The sequence below is a fragment of the Meleagris gallopavo genome, chromosome 4, assembly GCF_000146605.3.
Source record: "Meleagris gallopavo isolate NT-WF06-2002-E0010 breed Aviagen turkey brand Nicholas breeding stock chromosome 4, Turkey_5.1, whole genome shotgun sequence".
Classification (NCBI taxonomy): domain Eukaryota; kingdom Metazoa; phylum Chordata; class Aves; order Galliformes; family Phasianidae; genus Meleagris; species Meleagris gallopavo.
In genome coordinates this window covers 64,405,643-64,419,230 of record NC_015014.2, presented here as the reverse complement: position 1 = coordinate 64,419,230, position 13,588 = coordinate 64,405,643, and the positions used below count along the sequence as shown (strand labels likewise).

Sequence of the window (13,588 nt, the reverse complement as noted above, 5' to 3'; positions counted from 1 at the left end):
AAATAAGAAAATCAAGAACCGAAGAAAAACCCATAAAATAAAACAAAATAACTCTCTTTCCAGAGAAAAGAAAGCCCGGAGGGCAAGGAGTTCGTGGAAGCGCCGCAGCGGGACCCGCCCGCCCCGTTTCATCACCACGGACAGCGGCCGCTGCCGGGCAGCTGCGGGCAGAGCTCACAGCGCCGGCAATGGGGAGATGCTCCTCACCTGGGGAGATGCTCCTCAACTGAGGGTTATTGCACTGAGCTGCACGAATTGCGGTATTCATCTCCCCTCCTTGGTATTTACACCGTCCAGTGGAACACGAAGGGTCTGAGCTGCGCTACAGGCTTCGTTCCCTGTTAGGAAGCGGTGATCTCGGATGGAGAGGAAAGAACCCAACAGAACAAACTTGGGAAAGGCAGCCCTGAGCATGGAACTGTGGCACAGATGAGGGAAAGGACGTCGACAAGCTGAGCAGTGGGCACAGAACCTCATGAGGTTCTACAAAGTCGAGCACAAGGTCTGCACCTGAGCTGCTGCAAGCTCCGCTATCAGCATGAGCTGGGGATTGTGAGGATGCACCACAGCCCTGCCAAAAAGGACCTGGGGTACTGGTGGTAGGAAGCTGGACATGAGCCAGCAGTGCGTCCTCACAGCCCAGAGAGTCAACTTCATCCTGGGCTGCATCCAAAGCAGCACAGCCAGCAGAGCAGGGAGCTGATCCTGCCCTTCTACTCTGTGCTGGTAAGGCCTCACTTGGAGTACTGCATCCAGATGTGGAATCCTCAGCACGGGAGGGACACAGAACTGTTGGAGTGTGACCAGAGGAGGGCCACAATAATGATCCCAGGGATGAAACACCTCTCTTACCAGGACAGGTTGAGAGCTGCGGCTGTGCAGCCTGGAGAAGAGAGGGCTCCGGGGAGAGCTGAGAGCAGCCTTCAGTATCTAAACGGGCTGTGAGAAGGAAGGGGACAGACTCTGTAGCAGGGTCTGTTAAGACAGGACATGGGGAAACCGTTTCGAACTAAAAGAGGGGAAATTTAGACTGGATATAAGGGGAAAGTTTTTTGCACTAAGGGCAGTGAGGCATTGGCACAGGTGACCCAGAGAGGTGGTGCCACTTGGAGACACCCAAGGACAGGCTGAATGGAGCTCAGAGCACCTGATGGAGCTGTGGATGTCCCTGTTCATTGCAGGGAGTGGGAGCAGATGCCCTTTAAAGGCCCTTCCAACTACAGTTCTCCTACGACAAATCACAGTTAAACAAAGGGCCAGCAACAGAAACACACCAGGAACTACAACTGCATCTACAAAAATTCTGTCCTAATGAAACTCTTTTCAGCATAAAGCATGCATCTGCCACAAGACACACTGCACAGAAGAAGCTCAATATAGATATCCTGCGTGCTGTGCAGCCATTTATCTGCTTTGAAAGGCCACAGAGCTGCAGGACTCAAGGCAGGAGCTGCTCTGCTCTCCTACCACACCAAGCATCTCTCCGAGCCTGCTAACAAGAACAGAAGTGCAAAATGACCCAACTCAGAAAGGCTCCACCGTCTGCTCAGCATCTTTATGGCGTGCTGCATAGGAGCACGCAACAATGAGTGAGATGTGAGCAGTTAGACACAGCTTATCACCCCAAGCTGCCCAATGCCCTGAGTTTGATGGCATCCAGTTACCTCTTCATCCTCCTCCTCATCTTCAACATCCAGGATACCCGAATCCTGCTCAGACATGGGGCTAGTGTTCTTTACCTCCAAATCTGAGCCTGCGCAGGCTTCTTTCTTGGACTTCTTCCCCCCGCTTATCCTGGGGTGCTGTGATACAATATTGTCCAGGTTTCTTTGCTGCTGTGCCTAGAAAAAAAGCAGATTTCAAGCTTTACGACAGCATCCTCGGATGTATTTTTTTGGCCAAAAGATGCAATCAGTCATGAAATATGACAAATGAGACAAAATAAAACACACACACATAATGGAACTTTGAAATGTTATGTTTTTCCAAACCCAGATATTCCAAAGAAACAGAAGATTCATTTCAAAACCATTCCAGGGATTATGCAACAATACAAACAATATTCTGACTCTTCACAAATCAAAATACCAAACCCATCGTACTGCCATATTGATCTATTTACAGCACAGACGCAGAAATATTAGCCCATAGGCCATGTGGTGACTGTCACAGGCTAAATTAAAGGACCTACTTAACCGTTGGATTTGTTCCTCTTTTCAATCCTGTCAGCACAAAACATTCCACATCTGGACCCCAGAGGTTCCTGAAAGCATTTCTGTGGTACCCCAGGAGATCTTAATTGCGGCGTTGCTGATTTACAGAACGATCTGTGCAAGGTATTCAACCAGGATGCTCGGCCTGGGAGAAGGCCATGGCTTGTGGAGCAAAGCATGTGGCCCCAGTGCAGCTCCCTCAGCCCTGGGCTCCCTTTGCAGCAGAGAACAGTGCGTGCAAGTTGCTGCAGAAGCCTTCTTGGCTTCTAAGAGGAAAAGTCATTTAGCCCCAGTTGCCCAAGAGCTGAAAATGAGCTTTGAGCTGGAGCACAAGGAGGGGCAACGGCAGTGCTGGAGACCTCCAAGGTCAGGCTGGACACCACGGAGAGCACAAACCTTCAAAACGACCTCCTTGTCAACGCTTACCAAGGATTCACATCCCACAGAAAGAATTTCTGAGTGAGTTTTAATTCCTCTCTCAGCTCAGCTCCCTTTCGAATCCCTCCCTGGGAAGAAACACCCCAGATACAGATCACTGCTGTAGATCTGAAGAATATTAAAACCGAGCGCGGCGCCGATTTCTCCATCCCTACAAAACCCACCGGGCTGCACCGTGCTGCAAGGCAAAGCCCACCTTCCATACATCTGCACACACAACCAGCTTCACCATAGCTGCCAAATGGGGCAATGGTTGCAAAGCTGAACATGTAAGTGACACGGACCGTGGCTGCAGCAGGGTTGGAGCGATGGAACGGAGCGCCGTGCAACAGCCCAATCTTGACCTCTAGTGGTTGCAACGATGTAGGATCTCTGCAAATGCTGCTGTCAGGAGAGCAGTAAGGGCTAAGCAAGGGAACTACCAAACGGGCTCCTTCAGAAGATCTCTTAAGGGAGGAGTCTCAACAGTAGGGATTTTTTGCAGCAAAGCCAAAAAGGACAAGGTCTGTGTTAGCACTGCTCAAGACAAATTTTGCTAGCAAAGTCAATACTTGAAGCAACTGGGGAAAAGTGGCCTTTCTTGCATTAGAAATCTCTAACTTCAGAGACAGCGCTCTATAGAAAGGCATTGCAACACCATATAAAGGGAATTAGGACTTCAAAAAGGGGAGTGAGCTCTTGGTCCTTCTGAAGCCCACACAACAAAGAGGTCCGAGTTCAGCTCTCCTCTCAGATACACCCACTAATGACATAAGTTACTCAACCAAAGTGTACTGAAGTTATAATGATGGATCCACTGTAAATCACACCAAAAGCAAGCTCAGCGTACTCATTAAATTCGCTCAAATTTATGTATTTTTTTTCCCCCTCTAAAAAGAGAAGGAAAAAGAATGGGAAAATGCAAAGTTTTACATCAAAGATTGAGCTTCATACACATCATTAACAGGGTGTAGGCAGATCACAGGATGAGAAGTGGTCATGGGAGAAGAACAAGCTGGACTAGCAAACAGAAGGACACAGTCCTTGGCTTCAACCTTCAATGCCCAAACCACGAGCACGTAACACTCAGCATTTTAGGCTGAGCATGGAATTAAGTCTCCCCAGAGGACTCTGCAAATGTCCTCGGGAAGCACAGTGCCTTGCCACCCAATGGCTTTCCAAAGCCTTTCCAAACACAAGGTGTTCCTACATGAATACAGGAACAGGAGCTGCGGGTGTCCCTGTTCACTGCAGGGGGTGGGACCAGACGGCCTTTAAGGGTCCCTTCCAACTCAAACCATTCTATCCAAGGCCAGGTTGGATGGGGCCCTGGGCAGCCTGGGCTGCTACGAAATGGTGGAGGTTGGTGGCCATGCCTGCGGTGGAAGGGTTGAAGCTTCATGATCCTTGAGGTCCCTTCCAACCCAAGCCATTCTATGACTCTATGATTCCATGATTTAAGGTCCCTTCCAACCCAAGCCACTACATGACTCCTTCAGCCATGCTCACAGGAAGCGCACACAGCAGCACATATTGTCTACGGATGAGTAGAATTCATCTGAAGAACGAAAAGCAAGAAAGCCTGCCCTAGGAAAAGTCATTGCTCCAACACAAGGAGTTCAACATCTCAAACAAAGGCCACGTTTTGCATTTTGCATCGTTTTAATTTTGTTCATGAACTGAAGCTCACAAAGAGAAGAATTCTGACAGGATTCCAAGTCCACAGCAGGGAAAACAAAAGTGTGTGTGTCACCTCCTGAGGCATAAAAGAACCCAGAGGGACTCCCAGTGTCCTCTGAGTTTTCCAACCCACCAAAAGCAATTTCAATTTGGGGAATCTGGAAAAGTCCTGTATGAGAAGACGTTTCCCAGCAGTTTTAAGCCTGATCGCTGGACTGCGATGGAACCAACCAGGGAAACACCAAGGAACACCAACACAGCACAGTGGCTGTTCCTTCCATAGGGCACTGAGTGCGTCCCCCCATCCCACCCCACATCCCTCCAGCCCCAGCCCTGCAACCCAGGTGCGATGCTGGAGTTGCACAGCGCACACACCAGCAAGAACAGTAATTGCTTTTCCATTAACAGTAGGGCATTTCCCCCCACCCCCACTCTTGGCAGGAAACAATATGGACTGAAGTGACCTACAAGTGAGAAATATCAAATTTTCTTTAACTTCGGGCAGGCTTGGGTGAAGTCACCGAGGTTTCAGTTTCACCTTGAGAAAAAGAGAGAGCTGGGGAGAGGCCCAGAGGAAGCAGCTAAAGAGAAATTTGGGCTTAACCGCAAGGAGCTCACGCTCAGACTTTCTCTCTTTCCCTCCCAGACCCGCTCCCTCCCGGGCCGGGGTGCAGCAGCACAGCTATGCAATATATTTGACGTTGCCCATAAAGGATGAAAAACGACCTGCGGAGCAGGAACATTTGGATTTTAATGTTCTGTTTCACATAAAGGCATCTGCAGGGAGCCCAATGAGGAGGCACACTTGAGGAACCACATCAAAGCAGGGGCGACACTCCAGCGTGCCCCCTGAAAACACAACAACCTGTGGCTATGGGGGAGGAGAAGAGCCCTCCAGGGACAAAAATAAAATAAAAAACCCCCTTTACCTTTTGGTGTGGTTTACATGAAAGCGAGTGCATTTTCGTATCCTTTGGTAAAATTGCCTCTGTTATACAAGACTATCAATCTCTCAGCTCTCTGCTTAACGTGACAATAAAGTTTAGAAACCAAATGTGTGTTCGTAGCTAGCATTACATTTAGCAATAACACACGAAGCGTTTGCTTCACGTAGCTGGGGCTGCCTCCAAGCACAGCCACCCTCTGGCCCGTGCACAGCACTCAGCCAGCAGACACAGCCTGAACACAAACCCTATTTCCAGGTTGATACAAAAGCAAACACAGCTTCCCCTCTCCAGCCCGTAGCTTCAGGCCATTCGATGCTTGTTGTCATATCCAGACCAGCACTGCTCGGAGCACAACACAGGAGCTGCTGCTCAGGCTTTGTTGGACGAATACAGAATCAATCCTTTTTGCTGCCATCCCTTAAGAAACAGAGGATAGAAAGAACTGGGGGGAAAGCAGTTCTAGCCTTATTACATTCCCCTAAGCTCTCCACTTTCACAGTGCCCACATGTCCCTCTACCAAATGCCCAACCTTGCGTGACGTGGCTTTGGGGGTTTGCCATTCAAGTCTGTCCCTCAAGGGACCTAAATGTGAGAAGCTGTGGGTGCCCCATCCCTGGAGATGTTTGAGGCCAGGTTGGATGGGGCCCTGCGCAGTCAGTGCTGGTGGGGGCAACCAGCCCACGGCAGGGGGTTGGAGCTCCAGGAACTTTAAGGACCTTCCAACCCAAGCCATTCTGTCATTCTATGTAATACTGATCCCAATATTTGCCATCCCTAAGCTGCAGCACCAAGTTCTGCAAAGCCACTGTAGTTCAGGTAAGCCATCGAGACCCCAGTCTAGATGTGCTAAGGGAGAAATCAAATGCATTGGCTTAACCCACTGGGAGCAGAGCTGTCCACAGCTGCTTGGAACAAAAGGAACCCATCCCCAGCCCCACACCCATCCCACACGGCTGGGTTGGAGCAGCAAGGCAGCCATGGGCTCCCCCAGCTCTGCCTCCAGAAGCCACACGCCGAAAGGGAAAGTTGCTACACCTCCTACACGGTGAATGAGCTCCTTTAAAACTCAATTCGCTTTTTATAGGTTTTTTATGACTTTGTCTTGCTTTCTGCCTCGGTTTGCCAATGTTGACAGTGAGCCTTACCTCCCGTCACCTCCACCCACCAACGAACTGACAATATTTACTTCTTAGAAGAATCTAATTAGCTCTTTCCTGATGAGATGGTAGATAAGGCACAGCAAAAGAGGTTCTATTATTCAGACAAGGTTGCAGTACTGCTGTGGTTGGCTTCGGTGGTTTTGATTACTTACTGAACATTCGCTGCCGTGATTGTTTTATGGACCCCTCTAATGGGCTGAGACACAGAACTCTAAAATATCGTTTCACCATATCCCCAGGAATGGGATACATCCCCCTTCAACAGCATTACACAAAGCAGACTGGCTACAGGGGAAGAGAGGAGAAAGTTAATAAAAAATGACAGTGCGGCTGGCTCCCCGCCAGAGATCCATTTGAAAGTTATAAAATCCCCCTCAGATCAGATAAAAGCACGTGTTATTATTGCAAGGTGTAAACTCAACACGCTGACACAGCTTCTGTTTTCAGTTTTAACTAAAACCCCGTCGCTTGTCAAGATGATAAGAGCTTCTGCCTATCTGCCTTCTTGGTGTTAACTGGTTATCGCAGCAAACGATTTGTCAGAGGTCTGTCTGACGAAGTTCACCACCAGCACAGGAAATGAGCTCCAAAAAAGTGATGGATATATAGACTTATTTTCTTTTTTACTTGATATTTGGTCATTAAAAATATAATTTAGGAAATGCGGCGTTCAATGAGTTTCCTTCAACAAACGCCCTGCAGAGACTGCTTGATGATCCTAGAGGTCCCTTCCAACCCAAGCCAGAGATTCTACTTCAACTTGTCACCACTCCTTCTTCCCTACAAACAACTGCTCCACCCTAACCCACCCCCCAGTGCTAAAAATCGAGCTCATAACAGCAACATTCCCAAATATCACCTCTGCACAGATATATTTTGGCATCCAGAGTGCAACAAGGAATGAAGATTTCTCCCTTTACTTTCACCCAACAATTTATGGATAGGACCCTGGAGGTGTTCAAGGCCAGGTTGTTGGGGCCCTGGGCAGCCTGGGCTGCTCTGAAATGTGGAGGTTGGTGGCCCTGCGTGTGGTGGGGGGCTTCATGATCCTTGAGGTCCCCTCCAACCCAAGCATTCTATGATCCTATAATTCTGTGAATGGCCTCAATGTGTCAGCAGAGGGTCAGGTTGGATACACTGGATGATAGGAAACATCTCTTCTCCCATAGAGTGATCAGGCATTGGGCACAGGCTGCCCAGGGGGTGGGGAAGTCACCGTCCCTGGAGGTGTTCAAGAAATATGAAGATGTGGCACTGAGGGATCAGTGGGCACAGTGGGACGGGTTGGGGTTGGACTTGGTGGTCTTTGAGGTCTTTGAGGTCCAACCTTAATGGTTCTACAATCCTCATCCCCATACTCCTGCTTTTTCCCTATCCATAAGACAAGGTCAGTGTTATTTATACCCTCAACGTTCATCATAAAGAGCAGCTTAGTTAATTCAGCACTTTATCAGAAAGTTATCAAACTTCTGCTGTTCTTTGGAGGAGCTCCTGCAGTGCAGAACAGGGAGCAATCAGAACTCGGTGCTCTCCTTCCCGGGAGCTGTAAAGAGAAGTTTATCACATTAGCACTGATAAAAGGACTCAGGCAACTGAGTCCTCTGGGTCAGCTGCACAGTTGAAGTCAAAAAATCATTTTTTAAGAAGTACTTTATGAAGCAAGGTGTTGATTTACACTTCTGTGTGTTCTGGTGTCAAGATAACTGCGCGCAGGCATCAAAAGTAGCTCGGTGATGTGATTAAAAAGTGCATTTATCACATTTACACAGAGAGGAGAAGCTGAAAATTAGATAAGGGGCCTAAAAGCAAGAGAAAGGAAGGCTGTTGTACAAGCATTCCACACACATCAAGGACTGCAGCCCCACACCTGAGCCTTGCTACAAAGCCCCTGGCTATCTGTAATACTGAACGCCACGTTTTGTTGTGGTTTTTCTTCTCTGCCTTCTCATAAAAAACCACAGAATATCCAAGTTGGAAGGGACCCACAAGGACCATCGAGCCCAACCCCTGGCCCCACAAAGGCCCACCCCAAACCCAAACCCTATGGCTCAGAGCCATGTTCCAATGCTCCCTGGGCTCCAGCAGCTCGGGGCTGTGCTCACTGCCCTCGGGAGCTGCTCCATGCCCACCGCCCCATGGGGCAGAGCCTTTCCCTTCCCATCCCCAGTGACTACAGCCTATTTGAAGCTGCTGTGCAGAGAATCACTCTGCCTAATACCTCCACCTTGTGTGCTGGGAACCACAAAGGAGGAAGAGCTGCTCGTTCAGCCAGGATAGGGAATCAGGGCTGCAGCTCATCAGCTCCGGGGCTCCGAGTTGCACTTATTTATCTTGACCCTCAGAAAGTTATACAGCTAAAGGAGTGTTCGTCCTCCCCTCCTGGCACCAGATTAAACTCCTTTATCCCATTCTCTGTGGGAGTTCCCAGACTGCTGTTTCACACACCCTCTCTCTGGGCCTTGTCAAACTCTGTGCAGATAAGTTTCCTTTCAAGATTCTGCTTTTGTTTCCATTATCGGCCTGGTTTTGGTTTTCTCGAGATCCTGAGAAACAGGCAATGTTCAAAGCACCTCTGCTAGATAGTCTGGATTGGCCTGGAACACAGTGAGACCCACCAAAAGGAGAGGATAAAGCCCTGAGTCACAGACAGAACATCTTTTGGCTTTTCTTAAATGAGACCTGGGGAGATGAACTGAGCTTTGGATCTAACACACAGTCCGGATCCATCATCAGAAGCTGTCCTCCACCATTCCAATAATGTGGGACAACAGGTCCCACTGCTGAACCCAACTGCAGCCATCCACCAGCACAGATCTTCTCTCCCAACCTTCTTCTGTAAGACTGAAAGCAGCAAAGCGCTGCAGAGCACAGCCCGATAGAACACCACATCCCTGCAAACTCAAGAGCGTGCTGCAGATGGGAAGAACCTGTTGTAGTACTATTCTGCTTTGGTTTGTTGGTTTTTTTCCTGTGATGGAGAAATATTTTTCCAGTAGGACCCCATTCAAACTGCCATTGGCTTCAGGAGATGTTGTAAGGTTAACTTCAGAGCTATAGACTGATGTACTGAAAAGCTAGGTGGCAACACAGGGTAAGAATCACAGGAGTTAAAGAATGAATCAAAACTTGCTCTCACCTTCCTTCTTTAAGTTGACACGAGATCCCTTTTTAAAGCATAGCAGCTACTGAAGAATTAAAGTTACACATTACAAACACATATTTCACGTCCAACGTCCTAACTTTCAAATCTCACAAAGCGCTCATTCAAGTCCCAAATCTGCTATTTCCCAGACATCATCTGCCCTCCAAAGGCCAATGGGGAAACTGCAGAGAATTCCTCAAAGCCAACGCTTCCCTTTCCGTTATAATCCTATAGAATTTATTCACGAAATCAGAGAGCTTCCATAGAATCATCAAGGTTGGAAAAGATCTGCAAGATCATCCAGTCCAGCCGTCCACCCACCACCAATTTTTCCCCATCAAACTGTGTCCCTTAGCACCACATCTAAACATTTCCTCAGCACTGCCAGGGACGACAAGAGCCATCAATGAAGACATGAAAAGAGTGTTAAGTCTCCCCTTATTTTTTTTCTTTCTAATTTTCAGGCAGACCGCTTTCCCTCTCCCAACAGGATTCCAGGACAAGACCAATGCCTGAGTTAGAGTGCTGGCCTGGCCAAACACAAAGAAAACACTCTTATTGCCTCCACGGAGCCCGGATCGGACCCCTATAGGCAGTGATAAATGAGTACCAGGCATAAATCAGATATAAACAAGCATGGGAAGATTTAGGTCAGATATGAGGGGGAAGTTCTTTGCTGTGAGAATGGGGAGGTGCTGGAACAGCTGCCCAGAGAGGCTGTGGATGCCCCGTCCATCCCTGGAGGTGTTGAAGGCCAGGTTGTTTGGGGCCCTGGGCAGCCTGGGCTGGTATGAAACGTGGAGGTTGGTGGCCCTGCATGTGGCAGAGGAGTTGGAGCTTGATGATCCTTGAGGTCCCCCCCAGCCCAAGCCATTCTGTGACTCTATGGTATCTACAGTAGCGTAGTGCTGGGGCTGAGGTTCCACCCAAGGTCCCATCAGCTCTTCCAGCAGGAAACCAACGTAACTGCTTTATAGAGGTGGCAAAGAAAGACCCTCCCAATAGAAGCCAATGACAAAACCTCCATTGACTGAGCTGAAACATGCAGGATTCAATGTTCAGGAGTTCTTTCCAGCCCCATTTCTGACCACCGGGTTCCATACCCTTCCCACACTGCTCGCCTACATTTAAAACTTGCAGACTTCAAAATTACAATCACTTTTTTTTTTTTTAAAGTACCAAAACAAACAGCAGCCTGTACCCAAAAAAAGTGCAATTAGAAAGTCAGCATTCCTCCAACTTCTCGTTAGTAAAAGTTTTATAACCCTCCAACATGTGGCACTCCGGCACAAGACCTGGCAGAAGGAAAAATGCCCTTGTCTGCCTTTCATAAATACAGCAACATTTCAACGTTGGCAAAGATAGCCTGGTTCCTATTACTAGCATTTTTCCATTTTAAATTTACTAGTTAATTTTATAGAAACAAATAAAGGGACCTGCATATTATAAATCTATTAAGGATAAAAAACGTTAACTCTTGAAAAAAAACACAAGAAAAATCTCACACCTTCCCTCCAGCCCCTTCCAATTTTGATTTATATAGCTTTAAAAAGAAAAAAAAAGTAGCCTCTCCATTGAGCTGGGAGGTCCTCCTGGTCCCCTCCTAGCGAGTGGCACACGTGTGGCCCCACTGGTCAGACCCTATTGACTCACCACTCCTGTAGGTAACTCCACCTGCAGCTGACCAGTGGGGAAAATAGGGGAGTGCCTCCTTCTCCAGCCCCGATCTGAGGTCGGTATGGAAGGTGCAGGACAAAATTCAGCAGGGTTCCACCAACCCATGCTTCCAGCTGGAGTTAATAGGGTTGCTCCTGCCTTTTGCAAAGGGTGCAGATAGGTAGCAAGACACAGCTTGCAGCTCTTAGTCAAGGGAAAAGTCACTGGAAGTCAACGCAACCAATCATTTAGTTGTGTTGTGGCACTTGGTAATCCTAAAAGACATACCAGGTTGTTCACCTGAGGGATGGCTTCCGCTGGGGCAGAGCAGATCCAGCAGTGCAACAGATCAGCTGATGGGTGGTGTCCTCCTCTAGGGACCTGGGAGCACAGGAGCTGCTGGGAACCCAACCTGGTCTGTACACAGGGCTGAGCTCCTCTGCCTGGTGGTCACCCCTGGGCTCCTAAAGCTCTACGGGCAGAGGGGAGCGTGCCCTACAGAGCTGCCATTTCCCAGATGTGGGTTTGCAGGATGGGGGCACGAAGGCCATGATGACACAGCTCAGTCCCTGCAGCCTCACACCGTGCCACCCGTCCGCCCTCGTCCTCGAGTGCTTTCCTGTGCTGACCCAGGATTTGATATGGATTTTACATGCATGTGCTGATCTTGTTTTGCAGAATGCATTTATGACAAGATCAGCATATGCATTAGTGTGCTAACAGTTCAGCTTCAAAGACATCTTCCAAAAGGAAGAAGTAACCACAAAGTTATTGGTTAGGGCTTTGTGCAGAGGAAAGTGAAGCACTGGAGCTCAACTAAGTCATGCCCAGTCATTTAAATTTAATTTCTTACTGGGAGAAGAGAGAAGAGCACTTATCCTAGCTCCTGGGTATTGTTACAGACATATTTGTTCCCTTCAAACAGAGCAGCTCTCAAATTCATCTCGGAACCACAGAGCTGGAATTTTTTTTATACAAACAGGAGACAGCTGAGAAAGGAAAACAAGAGGAGGAAAACTACAGGCAACCCCCAAAAATCAGCTACCCCACTTCTCTTATCTCCTTCTCACCATGCACAGCTGTGATGGATGCGACCGCGCTGCCCAGAGTGGATGCAAGGAAAAGTGGAGTGGATCCCTGGTGTGAATGCAAGGAAAAATCACACCTCAAAAAAACCTTTGCTATTAATATCTGTCTTATATCCCTCAATGATCCACAGTGGAGAACACAACTCCTCGGCCAACTGCTGCATAACCAGGTGGCAAGACCAAACATTGTGGAGAGCCAAAACCATGTGTCTTGCTATTGACACTTGATATTCAGTAAGAACGGAGTGGAACAAGTCTACAGTTGTATTTCTGAGTCTCCCATTCTGTTCCTGCTGAGCTGTGAACAAAACCTCTCAGCCCTGCACGAACACCCAGTGACTCCTCTACACAAAGGAACACAACTCTTTGAAAGGGTAGATAACAGCAGGACAAGGGGAGATGGTTTGTGGTTGAAGGAAGGAAGATTGAGGTTGGATGTGAGGGGAAGTTCTTTCCAGAGAGAGTGGTGAGGTGCTGGAACAGCTGCCCAGAGAGGCTGTGGATGCCCCGTCCATTCCTGGAGGTGTTCAAGGCCAGGTTGGATGGGGCCCTGGGCAGCCTGGGCTGGCACTAAATGTAGGGGTTGGTGGCTGTGCACACAGCAGGGGGGTTGGAGCTTGAAGATCCTTGAGGTCCCTTCCAACCCAAGCCATTCTATGATTCTATGATTACGTCGACTCAATGGTTCCACCAACCATCTACTAAAATGGTCCTTAAGTTTACTATTCAGTATATATGACACAAACCCAAAGAACCCCAAACCATCCTCTTTTCAACCTAGCACAAACTGGCAGAGACCACGTCAGAAACAAAGAGGACTGCTGCAAATAATCAGAAAACCTTCAAGGATTTGGAGCGTCCTCATCCTACAAATAAATTCCAAGCTCCTTTTTTTCCCTTTCCAAGCAAAGTGGAAAAGAGAGATCCTCCCATCTTCCAAATGCTTAATGCTGTTGTTCTTAAAACGCTGTGGAAATACTTCAATAGAAATAGAAATATTAAATAGAATTTCTTTCTGGGCCTGGCATGTCACATCAGAGCCAAAGCCATCACTGGATTGGAGGCTCAGGCCACAGAACGTCTCGTTCCAATGATGGGCATCTGGGCCTGCAGAAGCATATCACAGACCTCCTCCATTTGCACACACCTCCTCCCTTCAACCTTAATCTACGTTACGAGCTATGTTACAGACTCTGTGCAGTTGCAGAACTGCAGTGCAATCCAGTTGTCATTGCATGATGCACCATCACCATTCACCAAGCCAAAGATGAGGTTTAATAAGAA

The 13,588-nt window shown here is 48.2% G+C and overlaps 1 protein-coding gene across 1 annotated transcript in view; it reads right to left on the bottom strand.

Annotated features, from left to right (window-relative positions):
* The window catches only part of LOC104910910 (exocyst complex component 6B-like), a 43,441-nt gene extending 41,344 nt beyond the window's left edge, over positions 1-2,097 (bottom strand). The window contains exons 1-2 of the mRNA XM_031553300.1: positions 2,089-2,097; positions 1,665-1,841 (exon numbers count right to left, since the gene is read on the bottom strand). Coding sequence (XP_031409160.1) covers positions 1,665-1,841; positions 2,089-2,097 — 186 coding nt within the window. The remainder of the gene's footprint in view (positions 1-1,664; positions 1,842-2,088) is intronic.
* Positions 2,098-13,588: the final 11,491 nt, after the last annotated feature.